This window comes from Agelaius tricolor, unplaced genomic scaffold, assembly GCF_023055355.1.
Source record: "Agelaius tricolor isolate 1412-34295 unplaced genomic scaffold, bAgeTri1.0.p SCAF_2, whole genome shotgun sequence".
Classification (NCBI taxonomy): Eukaryota; Metazoa; Chordata; class Aves; order Passeriformes; family Icteridae; genus Agelaius; species Agelaius tricolor.
The window spans coordinates 73,988,621-74,010,730 of record NW_027269262.1 but is presented as its reverse complement, the minus strand read 5'-3'; the positions used below and the strand labels follow the sequence as shown (position 1 = coordinate 74,010,730).

At 51.1% G+C, this 22,110-nt stretch overlaps 1 protein-coding gene across 1 annotated transcript; it reads right to left on the bottom strand.

Annotated features, from left to right (window-relative positions):
* Window positions 1-7,738: 7,738 nt before the first annotated feature.
* GDF6 (growth differentiation factor 6) lies at window positions 7,739-19,804 on the bottom strand. Its single transcript, XM_071421551.1, has 2 exons — window positions 19,428-19,804; window positions 7,739-9,814 (listed from the first exon to the last, which is right to left on the bottom strand). Exons 1-2 carry the CDS (start codon window positions 19,762-19,764, stop codon window positions 8,958-8,960), a joined length of 1,194 nt encoding a protein of 397 aa, XP_071277652.1. The 5' UTR covers window positions 19,765-19,804; the 3' UTR covers window positions 7,739-8,957.
* Window positions 19,805-22,110: the final 2,306 nt, after the last annotated feature.

Here is a 22,110-nt window from a genome sequence, read left to right as displayed (position 1 = left end):
AACATATCATATCATGTTCCATCTGCACAGAATTTGACACTGCATAAAACAATCTGCTTTGAATTCAAATGCATATACTTCCTCACACAAAACAAAACCCTCTAGCTAGGCTATGAGTCTAAATGCCTCAGAGCTTCTGGCAAAGCTTGTGCCACAAACAGAAAAGACCAGAGCCAAACCTGAAGGGAGAAGGCATTATCTCTGGGCTGTTCCATCTGAAACAAATTCTACCTTCACATCAAGGAATTTGTCCTGGTGGTTGCTGATAGAGAACAGAGCAGAACCCAGGGCAAGAAATATTTGCAAACCCACTAGGACTACCAAACTGTACAAAACATAATGCCCAGGAGTACATCCTCCTGGCTTTCTCTAAGCTACTCTGAACCTCTCACATCTGTAGTAGTGTGATACTGAAGGGGCAGCTAGAGAGCAGATACCTCAGCAATATCTAATACCATAGCTCTCATAATCAGAGAAAAATGGTTTTGTTGTCTTTTGAGCAAATGTGACTGCTTTCCAAGTGTCTGCCACACTTCTAACGGCTCCAGGTCAAGCCCATCTTTCTTGTCATCTTAGGCATTCCTCTCAATGTAAAGAGTACCCTTCTTCCTGAGATAAAATGTGAAGTCAGAAATGCTTGAGAAGTCCTTACATGATGAACGCTTCTTCTCTATTTCCTCTTTCTCTCTCAAAACCTTTCAGGCACACCTACAGTAGATGCCTGATGTTTCATGGCTCTGCTGCCTGTTTTATCAGTCATGAATTTGTTTGCATTGTCTCCCAGCAAAACAGCCTTTGGCAGAGATACATCCCAATTTAAATCGGTTTTTAGACTCTAGAAGAACAAAAAGAAAGAGCAACTGAATAATAGAAAGAGTCACTACACTCTCAGCACTGTTAATGAAAATATTCTGCTTATTGAATATTGACAAAAAGGGACAGGAGTATGATTTACAGAATTTCATCACTAGATTATGATAGTAATTTATTTCTCTCTAAAACAACAAAGAAAAAAACATTTGGGAGCTTGTGTCATACTAGATGTTCATCTTCACTAATCAAAGATGTGTATAAGAGGATTCATTAGCAGGTATGCTGTACTCAGTTCACAGCTGTGCCAAGGGCCTGCAGACAAATTTGCAAGAACTGATTCCCCTCATGTCTGCAGGGTTTCTGGTTCAAGATGGAGCAATTTTTCATTGCTTTTATTTGTCTGGTCACAGTAATATCCAGTACCCCTCTCTAGAGCTCCACATCTGAACCAATATGAAATAAATGACAAACAGAACAGCAATGTTAGATTAAAACTCTTGAGGACACAAAACCTAGTTTCTGAAAAGTATTTCAAGAGTCAGCTGTAGGACACAGCTGGCTGCAGAACATCTGCTGGAAAGTGCAGATAACTGGTTTTAGGCTGATTGAGGTTTGGGAGATTTTTGACCAGAATTGGCATCAACAGCAAATTGTGCCTGGTGAATTCACAGAAGGACATTTTGTCATGCTATGACCCATTGTCTGGTTTATGATGGCAACAAGAAACTGATGCAGAGCCCATCTGAGTGGAAGTGAACAAAGGGACTCCCTCACTGTGAAGCATTCATCTGGCTGCATCAAGCATAATGCCTCATATAAAGTTATGAGACATTTATTCCACTCTGCTCAGTATTAGTGACATCCCAGAAGGCATACAGTCCAGTTTAGGTGCCACAATAGGCATCAAAATAAATCCCCCTTTTCCCATTTCAAGAGGAAAATTCAGATCTGTATGTCTCAAGGGAGATAATTGCAGATGAGTGCATAACAATTTTTAGTTCTCCTCGGTGTCAGGCAGTTTATGATGTACAGATCTCAGGCACTGTGGCACTGCAGAGCTCTCCACACAACAGCACCTTGGGAGCTCTACTCCCTCCTCTTTTGATGGCAAGGGACTGAGCAAGGTCCACCCTGGTAGGCATAACTGAAAATACTTTTCAGAACATACAGAGAAAGAGCTGGCCCTGAGTGAGTCTTACACAGGTACTTGTTGTGCCCAGATATACTGATGTCCCAGGTCCTGTTAGCCTGTGGCTGGGAGGCCACCAGTGATCCAGAAGATACCAGAAAATGATCTGTTAGATCATGATCCCTAAAACTGGGCTCAGGTAAAGTGCTGGGTAAAGCACTTTACCCGAGCCCTCAGTGATCTTGATGTCAGAATATTTCTGACACCTAATATTCCAGTTGTTATTCTCTGGAGTATCCTGGGCAACTAAATGAATCATTCATTACCTTGTATTCAGAACCCATTTCACTATACAGTCCAGATTCTCTCTTGTATGAGCATTATTAGCTAGGGGTTTTTTACATTTTGCTTGATGTTATCCTTTCTTAAGTGTAATATTTTGCATAAAGTGCTTAACTGTATATTGTTGCTGTTACATTTCACTGTACTTATACCAAACTGTCCCTTTAGTGTAGCAAAATCATGTTGGAAACTTACATGCTTGAGTTGCATGCCACTCTTACCAAGAAGAACATGGGACTAATTAGATATGATTTGTTCTGGACAAATTCTCACTGGTTATTTTTATCACATCATCATTCTGCAGTTGCTATTTTATGAAGCGCTTGAATTTTTTGCAGTAATTCTCAAAGTATTGGAGGCATCTGAGACAGGTTGTCTGGTCTGTAATTCTTGGTACCTTTCAAATCTTCTCTGTGTTCCTAAATACACTTGTTAATATTTCAGAAATTCCTGTGGTTAGTTCTTTAATTATACCAGAGTAAACTTCCCCAGGACTTCCTGGTCTGAGTATATGCCCTTTATTCAAAGGTTCCTTCACTTCTCTTCCTTGAGCTGCATTTCAATTCCCTTGCTAGTTCTAAGTGTGTTCAGTCTCTCATATCAAGTGTCTCCTACTTGCAAAGGTGGTGTTTCACACTTCAGCCCACTCTGTCATTTGTCCTTTGTTTAACATCCCCATGAAGTGATAATCCTTTTCCCTTTTTCTTTATTTCTCTTTCTGATCCCTTTTTGTACTCTTTATACTTCAGTCCTTCTCTTTTACTTATCCTAGTAGTGTCTTTGCTCATTGTCTATATGATGGGTTTTTGTCAATAGAAAACACAACTTCTGACTCAGACCCCCTGATTTTCTCCAATGCTGTCCTCCTTGCCAGCAGGATAGGTTCCTATGAGACTTTTAACTAAGGATCTCTTCCAAACTGCCTGTTTTCTTAAGATTCTTTCTCCTTTTGGCTCCTCCCTTCAAAACTTTCGCTATCAATTGCCCAAAGTGAGGAAATCTGCCATACAGAAGTCATTTGGTCTTGCTCTCTTCCTCCACAGACACATGAGCTCAAATTGCTTTCTAGCAAGTTTCTCTTTATTAATCATATCTATCATATTTTATCTGGCCACGTCTCCCATAACTGCCTTAATACTTTGAAAGAAAGAGTTGTCCAAACATATTCCAGCAACTTGAGGAAATTTTTGTGCTGTGCTGTTAGGTTTTGTTTTGTTGGTTTTAAATTTTCTGGCAGCAGATAGCCTGGTTAGATAAAGTTAGATTACCACTACCTCATATCCTCAGGACACTCCCAGAAGTTCGTCAAAAATGTGACATCAACCTCCTCCTCATTCAGTAATCTTTAGCAGGGTTTTACTGTTCCTCTGTTTCCTCTCCAACCACTCCATCTTTTCCTCTTTCTGGCCTTCTATACATTCCAAATATACCAGATAATACTCTTCCCTTTTTTACTGCCTCTACTTTTTATACAGATTATATTCTCTCTGCTAATATTGAAGTGCCACAATTTATTTCACTGAGCCTATGTGATGCTGATTAAACTGTAGCCTTTGTTGTGTCCCAAGACTTCTTGTTCTTCCTGTTTATTCTCCATACTCTTACCATTAGAGTGAAAACGTCTCAGATGTTTGGCAGGTTGCCCTTACATTATCCCTTTCATTCTTCTATGGCTCTCCTGCAACTTCCCACTTCCACCAAAGCAATGAGTTGTCAACCAGACCTCTACTTTTCTTACTCACCTGAGGTCTCTCCTGCCCACTCACTCAAACTCTGCTGTCCTAGGAGCATTTTCACTCATTTTTCTCCAGTAATAAAATTCTCACATTCTGGAAAGCAATGTTTTTTTTCACTGATTTAACAATGCTCCATAGGATAGAGATTCTCCCTAAGGTCTTCCTAAAAAACAGTGCAGATAGTTGTTAGTAGGAAAGCAGTCTTATTGGATAAAGGTCCACAGTCCAATTTCAGATTTCTCTGTTCCAGAGAGAGGGTTGACAGCACTCATAGTTTAAACAAACCCTAGTTTTGTCAAAATGCTGGCACATGGGCAAATATAAAGTCCCATGCTCTACATCAGGCTGATGTGCAAAATTAGGTCTGGGTAAAACCTCGGGAGAACTGTTTCTAATTCCCAACAGCATAATACACAAAGCAGTAATGTATATTAACTAAGACAGTGGTACTTTTCAAGGCTGCAGTCATCAAGCAATAGGCAGGTGATGAGTGTAGCAGGGACAATATGTTGATTCTCCTCCCTCACAATTATGAACAGCTGGAATATCCTCAGTTTACAATGGGTCTGACACTGCAAAGAAACAAGAACAAATATTTGGAAATCTAATCACATAATATAGCTGAATGCTGACAAGAGGACCCTGCTCTAGGGGAATATACTCCTTTATAGCACATGGTTGCTATGTGAGAGAACAAATTACACGCTATTGATACCTTCTGTCCTGCTGCCCAGCCTCTGAATGACTGACAAGGGTGAAGTTCAGTCACTCAACTTCCTCAAGGCTTCAGATGTGCTTCTGAAGCAAAGATAAGAGTTTGTGAGGGAAGAGGTTTCATATAATGTAATCAGCTCAAATAATACTTTAGGTTAAACGCTGAGTTGTTAAAAATCAACATGCTTATTTTATAAATGCAGTAAACAGACCAACCTCTCATCTACATGGAGATAATAAGTAGGAAGACTGGATCTGCTCTTGATGGGGAATTTCCAGCTTTCCTCCCCACAAAAAAAAAAAACACTGTCAGAAACACACCCCTCTGACAAGTAAGAGGGAGTCTGTGGTCCAAGAACGAGCTTACTTATGAAAGGGCTTGAGTCCCATGCTGATTTTTTCATTCATGTACTCAGAATTTGTTCCAATGCATATCTACACTTCAAAGATGAGTCAGTGATTTTCTTGTGCTTGAGCAGCACAGCCAGTGTGATGGATGAATTGTATAACGTCTGTTGATAAGTATCATACCATCAGCCAGACCAACTTCAGCTGTCTTCTGTCCCTCGTTGTCTATTCCCACTATTTCATAGATTCTGCTCCCTCTTCTGGCCAGCAACATAATAAAAGAAATAATTTCCCCTTTTGAAATGTGATTTTGAGCATGGGGAGTTGAGAAATGGAAAAGAAACTTCATATTACTTTGGCAGGACAAAGAGATCTGCGCTGTATCCACTGCATTTCCATATTTGGATTTCTCTGTAACAAAGGCCTGCAGTATTTGTAGCAAAAAAGCTGAAAAAATAATTACAGGTATTTTTTGTTACATTTTCAATTTACTGGGTATCTCTTGGGGGGAGGACAGGAGAGAGGACGGTAAATGCAAGGAAAGAAATACCATCGCTCAGCTTTGCTGTATCTATTCACTTCTCCCTCTCAGCATGATACTGCTCCTTTTCAGATTTGTGCAAAATAATACTGCACACCTAAAAAAGGAAGCGAGCAGAGATCCCATCTTTAGGAGTAGCAGACTTGCCAAAATAGGTTCAGATAATGTTATATTAGCTACAGCATGCAGAGCACATGCTCAAAAAGGCCAGTGTTTTCTCTGCTTCAGTAAGCAATATCCAAAAGGTGCGCCTGCAAAGCAGATACTGCAGTTTCTAACTATATTTGCCTTTTTTCTTGTTCTCCACTCCTCCTGGAGCTAACCAACCACAGGCATTTGGGACAAAAGGCTTTCAAATATTTTTTGGCCATTAAAGACGTCACCAAAAATTCAGCTAATGTAGAAGAAGGTACAAACTGCATTACACTGTACACCCAGGAGAGAAAAACGTTGCCTCTTCAACAACTTCCTTTGATAGAAGTTTTCTTAGGCCTCCCACAGTTGAACTTTGCCTGATGAAGCTCCCCAAAGCTGTGTCTGAGGTGGAGCAGAAAGGACAGCTCAGTGACAGCACAGCTTGCCACCACGCGTATGATGAATGGGCTTGCAACAGAAGCGATATTGGTTTTTACATGGAAAGGAAATTGCATTGAAACTCTCAGTGTATGGTTGTAGCCAAAGCATTGTCTGTACACACAATAATTCATTTGCTCAACAGACAGCAAAATAAAGAGATGATTCATTCAGCCTTCTCTAGCTGACAATTTCGTAAAATTTCATATTTTACATCATGTTCATTTCCAGTTGACAATGTCTTACATATCTAGATTACCTTTCCTCAGAGAGTATATTGCAGGTTGTCGGACATCATATGCCCATTCTTTCTCTCATAAAGAGAGCAGAGTTTTGATCCACAGCACAAGACTGAATTGGTGTGGTCAGAACAGCAAAGTTCACACCAATCAGAACTGCACATGGTGAACCTGGCTTAAAAAAAGCCCTTTTTAAACTGTAATTTCTAAATCTACTATTAGTAATGAACTTGAAACACCATTAAGCACTAGAAAGCAGTATTCCTCTGGCAGTTGTACCAAGTCTAAGGCTGGAGTCTTCTACAGGTCTCTGAGCTGCTGCTATTCAAACACTCGGGCCCGATCCTGCACTCCTTTGTTCAAACACCAGTCCAACGGAGTGAAAGCTGGTCAGAGAAAAACGTGTGGGATCAGATCTTGTGATATGGCCAAAAAAAATCCACTTTCCATGAAAGGAACCTTTTCAAACACATTCCACAAGGTGAGCAGCTCTTTCAGCCCTTCTGCATATAAGATGAGGCTTTTATTTTTTTCCCTGAGAGTGGGGCTCATAGCCCCCAAGCTGCCTTTACCACCCCTGCATGCATCACTGAGAGAGGATCCTTCTCTTACTGAAACAGCTACTCATTGAATAGTTCTTCATTATCTAAGAGATAGCCAGGAAATATTTAATAAATATATTACCCATTGCATCAAAATAAATATCATTTATAAAACATTCATTGTCTTTTGCTCATCATCATCATACAGTGTATATTAATGTCCCCAGTACAGATGAGATTTACAAACGTTTGCCTGAATTTTTCCCCTTAATGCATTCTCCCACTTACAATAATCATTGCATAAAATGCATAAAAACACAATGCAGCTTTATGCCACTGGCATATACCAAAGACGAGACTAAAGATCTTGTGAGAGTACAAAAAGTCTTCAGACAGGAGGAATGGCTTTAGGTGCGCCTTCAAGTGGCACTTGATCCAACTCAACTCTGCAGCATTTTAGAATTAGAGCCAATATTTACTTGAGAACTCAGAATTACTTAATCAAATAATAGAACATATAAAAAGCAAGCTGACTTTTTGGAAAAAAAAATGTTTAATAATACAATGATAGTTGTAGTATCGTCCAGTAAAGATGTATTGTAAAAATGTTCTGAATATTAATTTACCTCAGATAACTTTAGAGTTGTAAATACTTGCATTATATTGAGGTAGACAGTAAAAAAAAAATTATTTTCTCCATTATTAGCACAGATTTAAAATCTTGTAATAATATCTTAAGGAAATGATAATGTTAAGTAAGGATGAAATATTTGATTAATGCTTAATTCTGTACAACTCAAATATAAACTTTTAAAAATATTAGAAATTATAACATTTCGAGTGCATATCATGTTTTGTACATTAAAAAAAAGAAATGCATGTTGTTCATCTCCATTTTGCACTTTTCAGTCTGTTTAAATAAACAAATATTTACAACTTTTACATGAACAACAGTGCATTCAAAGCAAAATGTGCATTTTAAATTACTGCTCCTGGTCGAGTCTTTTTATTAGCATTTTATATTATTATTCTCTTCTCTTTTTTATCTTTTTCCACAAGTTTGTAGCTCTGCAATACCAGATAAGCCAACAATTCTAGAAATCGGTGGGGAAAAGCCTGAAACTACGAACATAATAATTACATTAAGAAAGGGCTAGGCATAGCTTCGAAGTGCACTTTCCTCTGGTGAAGCCACAGCTGAGACCAAAGGTGGGAAAGAACCAGAAATCTCACATAAAACGCCTTTTCCAGCACAACATTTGCATATAATACTGCTGCAAATTGCGAGGGACGCCGAGACACAGCTACCCAGAGACCTGGCAATGGCATCCTCGCACTCTTCGTGGGACCCGAAGCAGTTTCCTTTCCAGTCCACCCCGGTTGTGCTTTCTGTAACACTTCGCTCTTCACAGTTTGTTGTCTTAAAATAAAACCTAGCTGATAATTATAATCTTAAGAAACTCTCGATTTTCTTTTTTCGCTTTTTTTTTCTCTTGTGGGGAGAGAGGGAAGGGGAGGTGGGGGGGGGGGGGCATAGGCTATTTCTGGCTGGTAAGCTTGCAGGAATGTGAAAGAGAGAGGGCAGAAATGAAACAGCCCTCTTCAGAGCAACTTCAGAGAGAGGGATCAGTCTGCTCCCTCTCCCTCCCCCGACTCTTTTTGTACTTGGTAAATTGCCTTCACCTTTGGAGGGAGGAGGATAGATCGCCAGATAAACCCCGGGGGAGGAGAGGGGAGCGGGGAAGGGACCGGGCGGGGGCCTCGCCGCCTGCCCGGCCCGCTCGCCCTTCCCCGCCGGCAGCCGCGGGCCGACGCTGCCGTAGCCCCCGCCACCACCGCGGGCAGCGCGGCCGAGCCCCGGCGCCGGGCCGCCCTCCGCCGTGCCCTCCGCCCCGGCCGCGGGACGGGGGCCCCGCTCGCCGCCGCCGCCGCACCTCCGCCAGACGCAGACCCGGCCGCCGCCGAGGGGCGTCCCGCCCGCTACCTGCAGCCGCAGGACTCCACCACCATGTCCTCGTACTGCTTGTACACCACGTTGTTGCCCGCGTCGATGTAGAGGATGCTGATGGGGGTCAGCTTGGTGGGGACGCAGCAGCTGGGCGGCGTGGAGCCGGGGTCCATGGAGTTCATGAGGGTCTGGATGATGGCGTGGTTTGTGGGCTCCAGGTGGGAGCGCAGCGGGAAGTCGCAGACGCCCTCGCAGTGGTGGGCCTCGTATTCCAGCGGGGCGATGATCCAGTCGTCCCAGCCCAGCTCCTTGAAGTTGACGTGCAGCGGCTTCTTGCTGCAGCGCAGCCGGGACTTCTTGCCGTGCCGCTTGCCGTGCCGGCTGGCGAAGGCGGTGCGGCGCTGGCGCCGGGCCGGCGGGCGGCGGGCGGCGGGCGGTGGGGCCGCGCCCAGCTCGGCGCGCAGCTCCCCGAGGAGGCTCCGCCGCCGCGCGCGGGTGAAGACCACCAGCAGCGCGCGCTCCTGAGGCGGCCGCGGCCGGCGCGCGAAGCCCAGGCCCCGCAGGTCGAGCCAGCGCCGCGGGCCGCGCTCCGCCGATGCCCGCAGCTCCAGGCACAGCCGCTTCCGGGGCCGCTGCTCCCGCAGGCCCTGCCGCACGTCGAACACCTCCCAGCCGGCGGACGGGGCCGGGTCCAGGGCGCGGGAGTCCAGCGGTCGCGGCGAGAGGCAGGCGGAGAGCTGCACGTGCAGCGGGGCGGCGGGCGGCGGGCGGCCCCGCGGGGCCCGGCGGAACAGCCGCAGCTCGGCCCCCACGAGCTCCTCCGTCTCCGAGAGGGTCGACACATCAAACACATACTGCTGCCGCCTCAAGGGAGCGGGCGAGAGATCGTCTGCGAGATAAAAATAATTACAGTCAGTTGTGCTCGGGGGGATCTGCCGAGAGGTCTCTGAGGCGGGAGAGGGAGGGAGCACCGCCGGCTTGCCCGGCCCGGGCCGCTCCTGCCTGCCTGCCTCACCCCCCACCCCCAGCCGGACCGGGACCGGGGGAGGGCGGGGAGAAGAGAAAGAAGGAGAAGGGAAGAATATGGAAAGGAAAGGGAAGAATATGGAAAGGAAAGGAAGTATGCAAGAACCCGCACCAGACAGGAGACGGCTCTCCAGCACTAGAGGCAGACCCTGCCCCACGCACATCCTCTGCCTATCAGCCCCATATACACGTGCTCCTCTGAGAAAAACCTGGACTTCTTTTTTGACACATCCGTGTACAAAGTGCAGCGCAGAAAGCAAACCAGATTCCCTTGAGCTGCTTTCCAATAAAATGTTTACAGCCCAGCAAATACAAAAATTCCCAAAGCCCCTGTGTTTCCCCAGAAGCTAGTAAAGCTTGTGTAGATTTCTATAGTAAAAGTGTCACTGGAGCCTCTGTTCAGCAGCCCCTCGCCGCTTTTCCAAAGTCAGCCCGCCCCAGGGGTAGGAACAGAGACTAAAGAAATATACACCCGCCTGTTATTTATCGATATCAAAGGTCATTGCGATCCCTAATCAGTATGTTTCACAACCTCGGCTCTACCTGACAGGTCTCTGGGAACCTCCTGCGGGGCAGGAGAGACAAGGGGATGATTTATGCAAACCAAAAACCTTCAGACGCGACACGGCGATGTAAAAAATCAATGCGGATTAACGTGCAGTTAATCAGTGCGGATTAGCGCACTCGACAGTCGCCCTGCGTCGCCGCGTGTTCCCCTGGACGTCAGCAGGGAGATGGAGCGTGGAGTGCAGCAGGGACAGCGGGAATTGCTGGGAAAAAGACCTGCCCCGCAGCCAGGCCAGGGGATCCCCCTGCGGAGCCTGGCTGCCTGCCGAGCGCGTCCCCCTCGCCCCGCAGGGAGCCGCCGCGGGAGGCCCCGCCGCCCGCCCGGACTGCGCCGCGCACCCCAGCGGCATCTCGGGCTGCGGAGCCGGGCCCCGCACACCTGCCCGGCTCCCGGGGCACGGCCGCTGTCCCCGCCTCGCCCGGCACCGAGGCACGAGGAGTCAGCAAGGAGAGGGAGTTCCCGAGCCGGAGCTTCCCCGCCTCCCCGGGGTTGCGCGCCGGCGGGAGCGATGCGGAATCCGTCAGGCCTTTCAGGCATCCCGGAAAATTTGAACCCAGGCCTTTCGGATCCCTGCGTCCGCCTCACACTTCAGGCTTGTCTGTTTCCTCGCGGTGGGGCTTCTCCTTCCCAGCGAGGAGCGAGAGGCAGCCTGGTCGTGCATCCCGCTCAGGGAGTGCGGGAGGAGACTGAAAAAAACACGAGCAGAGCCCGAAAAATGTCGTCACAGTCCAGGTGACGACAACAGCTGCTTTATTGAGCTGTGAAAATAAAAGTGAAACCCATCGGGAGCTGCCTAGAGGTGCTGGACAGTTTCATCAGCACTGCAAGTACAGACCAGGATTCGGTCCATGAGTCTCCTGTGGGTTTTGGGGGAGCGTGGGGGTAGTTCTGCCCTGCACAGGCTCGGGCTGTGAGCTGAGGTGCACGTGTTTGCAGGAGGAGGGTCCAACAGCTCAGGAGATCTCTGGTATCATTGCCTCCTCCTTCAAGGGGGTCCTGGGAGCTTCAGAGAAAAGCGGATGAGCCCTCGGGTAAGAAAGCGCAGGTCCTCCTCCTTCTTCTCCTCTTTCTTGTCGTCTTGTTTTGTTTGTTTGTTTGTTTGTTTGTTTGGGATTTTTTGTTTTGTTTTGGTTTTTTTTCTGCATCCAACATCTGTCAGATACCCGGGCACCCGACAGGGCGCAGACCGATCTCCTGGCCCTGCCGAAATGCGCCAGACCTTCGTTTAAGGGTTCCAGTGACCGTCGAGGAAACTAGATCAGCATCTTCTTCTGTGGCTATCCCCAGCATGTGGGCAGAGCCGGGCCTGGGTTCCTTTTTAATCGCTCTCGTTGCTTTTAGGGGATGGAGAGGCGGGTGTCACGCCTGATTTCAGAGAGAGATGCTCGCTCTCTTTGATACTCCCAGTCGCCATGGGGTGGGGGTGAGGAGGGTGCTGCTGTCCCTCCGGAGCAGACAGCCCCACATACACTCATCCTTGCCCTGTTCTTGACCAGCACCACGGTCCTGGGGTCCCCCATATCTCTGCCGCGGTGCAGGAGCAAGGCAGCACTGCCCGGCAGTCTTAGCTTTCAGGGAAAGGGCAGCCCTTTCCTGAGGGATGAGGGGACAGGAGGGTGACAGTGCCTCTCCCCTTCCCGAGGAACCGTCACGCAGGTGGCGCAGGAAGTAATCCCATTCGGGGGTAACATCCAGGCATGCAGCTTAGACGGGAGAGAAGCAGCGAGAGGCTGAATTCCCCAAGTGTCCCCGCTGCTGAAAATGGGCTCTAAAGGGTTTGCAGACCTTTGTCACCCGGCGGTGCGGGAGGAAACCAGCTCCGGCACTGTGGGTGCCAAAAGGCTTGTTCAGGGGTGCTCCCCAAGCAGCATCTTTTGAGACTCCGGTTTGGCGAGGCTTTGGGGCGTTGCTCGGCTGGTTCGTGTTGCTCGGTGGCACGGCACGCTGGCGACACGGCCGGTTTGCAGAGAAATGTGCCCCCGGTCAAGCAGATCTGAGACGGGTTTCAGCAGCACCGAAACTCTGTGCTGGAAAAGTCCCACTGGCTCAGGCAGCTGCCGGCTCCCGTGCCTCTCTCGGGAGGGCAGGGAAAGGGGCAGGGCTGCCGGTTGTTTCAAATAAGTAGCTTTGAATCCGATCAGATAAACGCTATTTATTCACTCTTGTAACCTAATAATTCCAGATGAATACATAATCCTAAACCAGTACTGGCTCGCTCCCAGCGCAGTCGAGAGGATGGGAAAAGCAGCGGAGGGCGGGGAGGGAAAGCGGGACCTCCGGAACCTCCACAAAACGAGGAGAGATGGGTCTAGGTTGGGGACCCTTTGTTCCAGCGAAGCTGCTGCCTTCCCAGCGCACAAAGAGCGGCAGCAGAGACGGCGCAGGGACACCCTGACTGTCCCTCTCCCCGTGAGCAGTGCACAACGGATAGGGGCTTGTCCTCTTCAATTTTCCTTTAAACCCAAGGAGCGAATGGGGTAAAACCTGAGATTTCTAACAGCCAGCTCGAGATCTGCCTTTTTCTCAGGCCAGCTGAAGCTGTCCTTACAGATATTCCCGTTACCGAAATACTTGGTGCGAACAGCAAAGTCATCCCAACTGGGCTGGGGAAAGGCACATGGCAGAAAATGCACCGGAGAGGTGTGTTTATATTTGTAGCGTTAATGTAGATGAATGTTTGCTCCTCAGTAAGTATTTGTTCTATTTCGACTCTCCGTAGTTTATTCTTTTTTTTTTTTTTTTTCCGGGCGAAAATAAAATATTAGGAGCAGGAAGGAGGGACAGAAGGAGGGAGTAGGTCTGTCTGAAATTTCAGAATGTGTCAGTGGCGGATGGGAGAGAGCAGCCCTACTCCGTTCTACCCCTCGCGAGGCGCTCGGGCAGCGGCGTGCCCGGTGCTCCCGCGGGCGGGCCGGGCCGGGCCGGGCCGGGGGCTGCGCCGGGTCCCGCCCGCCTTCCCCCACGTTTTCCTTCGCCGTGCGGTGGCTGCGTTTTCAGCATCTCCGAAGCTGAATGTATGACTGGATTGGGATGTTTCCCTCAGTTCCCTGCGTGAAGCCTCTCCCGTTTCCCGGGTCGCTTTCTCGCCGCAGTCTGGGCTTTGAGGAGAGACGGGGGTTAACGAAGGCTACACAAAGTTTCCCTTTTCATGGCAGATCAGGTACTGGGCTCCCAGCCAATTCATCAGGGCTCAGATCTTAACTTTACATCACTGCAAATTATACCCAAACCACATTCAAGAAGAATTTTCCCATTCCCAAATTCTCTTTCAAGCCATATTTAAACTCGCAAACCAAAAGCACATTTTCAGTTTAAAGACACTTTGCAGACACTCGCACAACAATAATCTGGAAATTAAAACATATATTGTCCCTAATTGCGAAGGTCTGCCCACACGTTGTCTGCGGAGTCGCAAGGCTGACAGGTATTTCTTTCGGAGCATTACCCAAGCTGTGGAAACAAGGGGCTGACTCTCCATGTGTGGTATTTCTCCGGGTTTCAATTCCACATCTCCCAGCGCCTGCCTCGCCGCGGTTTTTTATTACACCGAGTGATTAGATTTAAATGTATCGTTCGCTTCGCTATCGAGTAACCGAGAAAGACCACACCTTCTTCGGACGAATTCCCAATCCTGCCAAAAAACACTAACTAGCTGTTGGAGGGCTGTTTCTTCTTTTTCTTTTCTTTTTCTTTTTATTTTCTTTTCCTTTTTTACTTTTTTTTTTTATCTCCTCGGAGCGGGGAGGCACCTGGCTGTGATGTACCTTTGATCACCGCTGTACCGTACCTGCTCCGGCAAGGCTGCCTGCCCTTGCCCCACTCTCCCGCTCGCCACGAGCGACTCTCGATCCTCGGGCATAGAGGGATCGCTGCAACACCCGCGGGACACGTCCCGCAAGGCTCCGGGCCCTCGGCTGTCGGCATCGTCCCAGGAGATGCGCCGAGGCGGACGGGAGCTTCCTTGCGGGGTTTCTACCTGCTGTAACAGACCTTAACCCAATATCGTTCCCTTTCCCCATTTGCAGTGCTTACGCTACCCGAAATACTTCGACGGAGGAGAAATAATTCCTCCGAAATTATTCGTATTGAGAAAATCGGCCCTAATATTCCCAGCGCTTGGAGCTAAGAAATGAAGCAAAAATATTACTGAGCGATAAATGTGGAAGCGCTAAGATACAGCAGCAGAGCATACAGATTTGGCCATAGCTAGCAAAGACTGAAACATCCCCTTTCGCTCATAAATCAGGCTTCAGGCACGAGAGGACTCCTACTCTCAGTTTCAGCCTGCCCTGAAATCGCAAGGAAAGGAGGGTTTTCTCCGATCGACCGTTTTGGGGTTTTTTTCCTACTATGAAGGGAGGAGGAAAATGAGGAGGGCGAGGCGCCCCACTGCCGTGCCCAGCACCGAGTGGCCCTGGCCTGCGCCGGATTTTCTCCCCGCGGGCCACTCGGCTGCCGGTTGGGGCCAGCCCAGCTGCGGCACAGCATCTCCCCGCGGGCGGCGGAAACTACACAGCTCCGAGGCGGAGACCTCGGACCTCCGTCCCCCACGTGTCCCCCCCTCAAAAAAAAAAAAAAAAAAAATTCAACCTCTTAGCAAGTCCCGCAGGAGGATTTCTGGATTAAAAAAATATATATATATAATAACGAAAAAAATCAGGACCAGGTCCGAAATGAGCCAGCGGAATAGTTTGATATGCGTTAATTACTCGTCTTGTTAGCAGAGCGTCTCCGCGGCAGCGCACCGCCCCGCCGAGCTGCCTGATCTGCGGAGCTCCCGGCGCCGCTTCCCGGACCGCCCTCCCGTGCGCGAGCCCCCGCGCCTTCTCCAGGGACAACAAACAAACGAAAGATAAATTAAAAAATACTCCCCCCGCCGACTGCCCCTATTTTCACTGGGAAGCGGCGAGAGGCGCAGACGCCGAGGGGACGCTGCGCTCCGCTCCGCCCGCGCCCCGGCCCCGCGCTCCGCTCCCTCCCGCAGCTCGGGGGGTAAAACACCGACCCCCGAAGCACCTCCCGGCACCGGCAGCGCGGAGCCGCCGCCGCGCCCCGCCCGCCCCCGCGCCACCGGCTCCGCGCGCGCGGAGGCCCCGCCGGGCCGGGCCGGGCCGAGCCGGGCCGGGCTGGGCTGGGCCGGGCCGCTCGCTCCTTTCCCGGGTGCACGGCGGGGATGAGGAGCGGCAGCTCGCTGCCGCGCTCCGGCCGTCTGGTCTGCATTAGTGCTTTTATAAGGGGCTCAAACAAATCGAATACAAGGTCACCAAATAATTAACAGTTGTGAATTCCCTCCTTTCCCATTAAAATACTTCCCTGTTTATATTTCATTTTCCTTCTGCCAACGACAACACTGCTTGGGCAAAGGCTCTGCACAGATTACACTACATTGCAGCTTTCGGTCCACCCAGAAACCCGCTGTTTTGCATAAATATGTTGTACTAGATGAACTTCAAGTGAGATTTACATTCTTTTCTTCTGCCACATGCACAGCCGGGCCATTTTCAGTTACTGCACACGGGATCCCCCTTTCGTCCTAGTCGTCTATTCACCACCCTCACAACCCTCATGGCAAGAGCAAAATAACGATGTTCGGATCTCTGCCCATCCGAATCAGCTGCCTTCCAACTGGAACGCGAAAGCGCATAAAGAAAACGGGGAGGGAAGAAGGAGACGATCTTGACCTATTTCGATGTCGCCGTCCCTTAGGCACGGACCGCAGCATTTCGTATGCGGGAGCCCTGCCTTGGTGCCGGTGCTGCGGGCTCTGCAGACACAAAAGGGCGAGGCGAGGGGTACTCGCAGCAGCCGGCCCTCGTAGCAATCCCTTTCCACGGAGATTCTTTCGAAAATCGTGCTTCTTCGCACTCCAGCTATTTCTTTTTTGTTTTCTATCTGTTCCTAGTCATGCCGCGTTTCTTGCTGGCTGTGGGATTGCTTGTTTATAACTCCCTTCTCCAGCTCCCTCCCGCTCTCTCTTTTTTTTTTTTTTTTTCTTCCCCTGCCTGGTGGAGTCCTTGCAGCTCCTAATTGTCCTGCCTTACTGTGGAGCTCCAATGCTGGGGGTCCTGAGGCCAGTGAGAGCACCATCTGCGTTTTAATGAGTTACTTCATGTGCCAACAGTAATTTTCCTACATTCAGCTAGGTCCTGTCTGATCTTGCGACCGTAACAAGGGGGAGCGAGTGGGGGGCGGTAGGGGGTGGAGAAGGGGGAATCGCAAACCCTTTCCCCCCTTTCTCCTCTCTTTCTACCGACGGGGGAAGAAGCATACATGTATTAAGCAGTAGTGAGTCTTCACTCCCTCTCGCGCTACCCTGAAAACGATCTCATTAGCTTCAAGCGGGAAGGGAAGAAGCGAAGCCACGGGAAGCGGCTGTCGGTGTCTGCGCCGAAGCGCTCTGCCCCGCAGCCTCGGAGGGCGGTGGGACGGGCGGGCTCGGGGCCGCTGCGGCCGGGAGCTGCTGCCGCTCAGAGCCGAGCGCCGGGCGGCCCCGCCGGACGCGCAGGCACAGCAGCCCGCCTCGTACGGGAAGGGCGCTTCTCGGCAGGACTACTACAGAGTTGCTTCGCGCTCCTCTGCGGGCTGCTGTCCCCCTGAAATGCTGCCATGCAGGATGGCGTGCGGCAGGTGGGGCGGCCACCGCCATATCCCCCCTCCGGAGCTGCCGCTTAGGTAAAGAGCAGCCCATCTAATTGGGTCAATTTGGGCGGCTGTACTGTCTGCAAATGAAGTGACAGAAAATCTGCCCCCCCTTCCCCGCTTTCCCTGAGCAAAGACTGTTCATCATCAGCACAACTCCAGTTCGCCAATTAACTGGGCTAGGAGCCCACGGGGAGGTGGGCAGTAAAATAGCTACCACTTCAGAGGAACGGAAGCTCTCTTGAAGTTTTTTGGTGATGTGCCATCGGCTGGTCCACTTCATTATGGGAGACTAGACAATATTTGATATGTTATGACATGAACACTCAATTAGATCACTGAGTTGAAATACTCCAATCAGTGGCTTGATGCTAAGCAACCCTCAGAAGGTCCAGCAGAAGGTCACAGCCTGTGACACATCAAATCAAAATCAATGGGGAAAAGTGAGGCTTTTCCTTAATCAAACCAGGACTTCTGTTAGCAAATCACTTCCCCCGGAGTAGAATCTCACATGCAGCGAGATGAGCTAAATTTGTTAAATTAACTGTCTTTCTTCTGGTTATCAAGAATAAGATGATATTGAGCGCGGCTCCATTTCCTGCAGCTCGCAGGATCAGCACCCCGTTTCCTCTCCGTCAGGGGGAGCGGTCCAGCTCCTTTCTGACGACTGAATTTTCAAAACCGTGTTTCTAGAAAGCGGGTCCTCTTCCCCCACCCCCGCTTTTAACAGCGACAAAGAAAACGACCCCAATAAGGCGAAGGCGGAGAGCAAAACCCCTTGTACCCTTTCCCCTCGAAAACGTCTGCGGGCTTCCGACCGCGGGGGGCACATACTGTGGGCGCTCCCACGCGTCCTCCCGAGCCCGGAGAGGCGCGACCGAGGCGGGAGGCGAAGAGCCCCGCCGAGCTCCGCCGCGGAAAGAACTCCCCGAGCCCGGGGTAGCAATGGGGCAAGGGGCCGAGCCTCGGGGGCCGTGGGCGGAGAGAAGCTTCCGGCTCGGGGAGGCGGTGAAGGGGCTCGGTTTGGGTTCGGTTCGATTTGGTTTGGGGCGATCGGCTTCTGCAGCTCCAGGGAGCCGTGTGATTTTCCCGGCGCTGTGTTTTGCCCTAAAACGGCTGGGACACGGCGGGAGGGCGGCGAGCTGCCCCGGCTCCCGGCGCTGCCAGCCCCCGGCAGGTACACCAGCGCCCGAGGAGGCGCGGACGGAGGGGAGGGTCTTCAGATGTGGGAGAGGGGGAGGAACGAAACCGCATTCTTCATTAAGAACCTGTTAATTAGTCTGTTCTTAATGGCTCACAACCAGGGTAACGAAAAAAGGGGGAGGGAATGAAAGGGGCAGGGGGGCGTTTTTATGGAAGGGAAATTTTACTCTGTATCGACGAGAAATGTGCACGCGCGGCGCCGGGTACGAGCGATACGATGACGAGAGAGAAGCCCAGGAGGGCCCCGGCCGGGGCTGCAGGTCACGGAGGGGGCCCGGGAGCCCCGCGGCACCGATGCTGCCCGGGAAGCTCTGCGGCCCGGGGTAGCGGGCCCCGCTGCCAATCCCGGCCCGGGGCTGCGTGAGGACCAACCCCGCACACAGCTCAAAGGATGCGGCCCCGAGCAGACGTCAAGTCCGGCCGCCCCATCGCTGAGTCCCGGTACCGGGCGGTACCTGGGCTGCACGCTGCCCCCCCGCAAGCGGAGCCGGAGGGTCCCAGTCCCTGTGCTCTCGGAAGGGGCCGGGGCTCTTCCAGATAACCCCGATAACGCGACCCGAGGCGAGAGCAGCCTCAGGCAGAAGATGTTCGCTTTCGGTCAGTTTAAACTTTCTTTTCGCCGTGCAGCCGCGTCGATAAGAGCCACCCTTTATCCGGCGGGTGGAAAGAAACCAGAAAAGCGATATTTAATTTTTTTTTTCAAGGTTGAATTTACACCCAAATTCCGCCTGCAAAGCTGGGGCGTGTTTTCTACCACCCCATGACGATTCAGGGAGGAACACTCGTGTTTCTCGCACGCGGCACTTAGGGCTGCCTCGGCTTGGGTTTAGTGCCCGCGGGGCCGTTTGCTTTAAAATAAAACACCGCGACTCCCAATTCACCGAGAGATCTGCACTTGCCTGCAATACCGGGGAGGGGAACAGCACCGGTGGCCGCTGCAGCGCGCTCCCACCTCCCCAGCACCAGGCTCCGCGGGACGGCAGCCTCGTACCGCGGAGCGCAGCGGGAAGGGGCACCCGCAGCCCCGGGGGAAACAGGAGGGGCGGGGGGGGGGGGCAGAACTTACCTCGTCCCCTGTCTACAAAACTAGTGATGGTGTTGGCGGATTTGGACGACTGAAAAAAGCTGGCGTTGATGCCCAGTTTCTCCGCGATAGAGTAAGTCCTGAACAGAGACAGCATGTACTCGTGGGGTTCCGCCCGTGGGAGCGCCCGGTCCATGGCGTGTCCCCCTTGCCGCGGGCGGCTTTCCCGTGGGGACCGCGGCACTCTGCGGCTGCGACCACCTCTGGAGGAGGCGGCGAGCTCCGAGGAGGCAGGGAGAGAAGCCGGGAGGCAGCAAGGTAAATCCCAGAGGAGGCTGGCGAGCAAGGCGGCGGAGAGCAGGGCCCGGCGTGCATTCATAGCGAGAGGCGGCGGCGGTAGGGAGGAAGAGGAGGGCGGCCCGACGTGCGGCTCCGGCGGCCCACGGAGCGGCGCGGGGACTGCGCGGCGGCGCGGCGCGGAGCGGCGACTGCACCCGGGCGGGCTCGGCCCGCAGCCGCCCGCCCCGCCCCGTGGGTACCGCCCCGCCGCGCACCGCCCTGTGCGGGCACCCAGCCCGCCCCGCGGGGCGGTCCGCGGCGGGGCGGGACACCCTGGTCGGGCGCTTGGGGGTCCCTTTGCTCCCTCCCCGCTGTGCTCTCCACGCGGGAAGCGGACGCGAGGGCCGGAGAGAGATGCCGCGCGTCTTGCTGCCACCTCTCGGGTACCGCTTCTCATCGACCCAGCGGTGATGACATCTGTTCAGGTGCCTCACAGGTTCTCCAGATTTGAGTGTGGGCAGATTCGCGTGATGCTAATGATTTTGCTTGAGGGTCTTTGTATTCCCGTGGCTACGTGCCCGAAAACTTGGCACAAAGCAGGGGTCTTATAAGAAGGAGAATTTGGTGGTGAGGGTCTCACACTGGGATGTGCCAGGGCCCATGTAGCTAGCAGCCTTGAGGCTGGCCCTGACACCCATTAGAGAAGGAGGGGAAAGCATAGGGAGAGCCAGAGACCATTCTCCTTGTCTCAAAATCTGCAAATCAGCCACCAAGAGGGGACCAGCCCAAGTGGAGCACAGTGCCAGGGTGGGGCCGGGCAAAAAGCAGTGCTGAGCACTGCTGGGCAGTCAGCACTGTCAAGATAATCAGGGTAGCCTGGGGGAGGCAGGGCACACATTTGCCTTGTCCTGCTCATGCAAAAGACAGCAGTGGAGCAGAAATACAAGGATTCAGAAATTCACCCACCCCTTTTCATTTGGCTTTTCCGAGGTGCATCCTTCAGCATAAAACTGGTGTCTGTTCTCCAATGGCTTCATCCAACCACCTGTCTAGGGTTCACAGCCATGACAAAGCACAGTTAACATGCTTGCATCATTCTACCTGTCCTGATCACTACTTTCTTCTCCTTCACCTTCTCATACTCCTGCCTGATCCATGGCACTGCTGCTGCAGGCAGCCACAAACCACCCTCTTCCACTTCCCCATGTGGCTTTCCTCTGCCCTGTGCTGAGTGTTCCTCCTTTCCTGTCCTGATCTCCCATTGTCCACTTCTTCCTACCTCTCCTGTCTGCCCCAACTCTGCTACTGGTGGATTTTCCTCTAATTCCAGTAAGAGGTCATGTGTGTTTAGCTGTGAAAGCCTGGTCCATAGTAAATAAAGGGAATCTGAGATCTCTGACTATGCTCCTCCATCAGCTGCCATTCTTCATGCAGTCATACACTGGACTTGAGGACTTGTCTTCTTCCCTGTTCTCATCTTTCCACTGAGAGCAGCTCATGCCTGGGCTTTGGCACCACTCCCAGTGCAACAGAGGATCTGTGGGATGAGGCAGACCCTGAGAGGGCATATGAAGCAGGCTTCTAGCCTGGCACATCCCAGTTTGCCTGTAGGGTGCTTAGTCCCACTGTGTTCCCCATCTCCTATGGAGAGACCCTAGGGACTATGAGGAACACAAGGGGAACATTCAAAGCAAGTGACAGGCTCAGGTTCCAAGTGAACCACACTGCATCTCTACTAGAAGAAAAGGTAATTCCAAGGCAGGAGCTCACACTGTCCTGCAGCCCTCCATACATGGCTTAGAGAGCTCCCTGGTGTGGTTTTGGCCCATGCCAACTAGCACTTTCCCAGCCAATACCCAGGTCTGTTACAAGTTATGGCTTGTGCCAGGGGCTGTCCCCAGATAGCCATTTGGATGTGCCCATGTGGATGTGGGACACATCATACAGCTGGGATTAGAGAAAGGGGCCCATCATTGCCTTGGCTTCTTTTTAGCACGATAGATGTACTGCGAGGTGCTGGCAGATGAGCTGTGAAGAGACAGGGCTACAAAAAAGTATCAGTGACAGTGCAGAAATGAGGCAAGTGTTCTGCAAAACCATTTCCCACTTCATTCTGTCCCATTTCTTCACCCCCTTTTATTTATTGTGCTTTCACTCCTCCTCTGTATCCTCTGGCTTCACTGACACCCTTCTGACCACTACCCTTCCTTTTCATCAGCTGCTCTCTGCACTGGGAGTGTTCCCCTCCTCCTGTCCCTTTGGCTTCTCTTTTCTGATGCTTCATTTTTGTTGCTTCTGCTCCCCTTTGCCACTCCCATCCTTTCTGCCTTGTACTTAGCATTTTGGCTATTTTTTTCTTGCCATGACCCAGTTCCTTCCGGAGCCTTATCATCACTTTTTTGTTTCCTTCTGCCCCTTTTGTGTCCTATTCACTTATTCCCTGCTC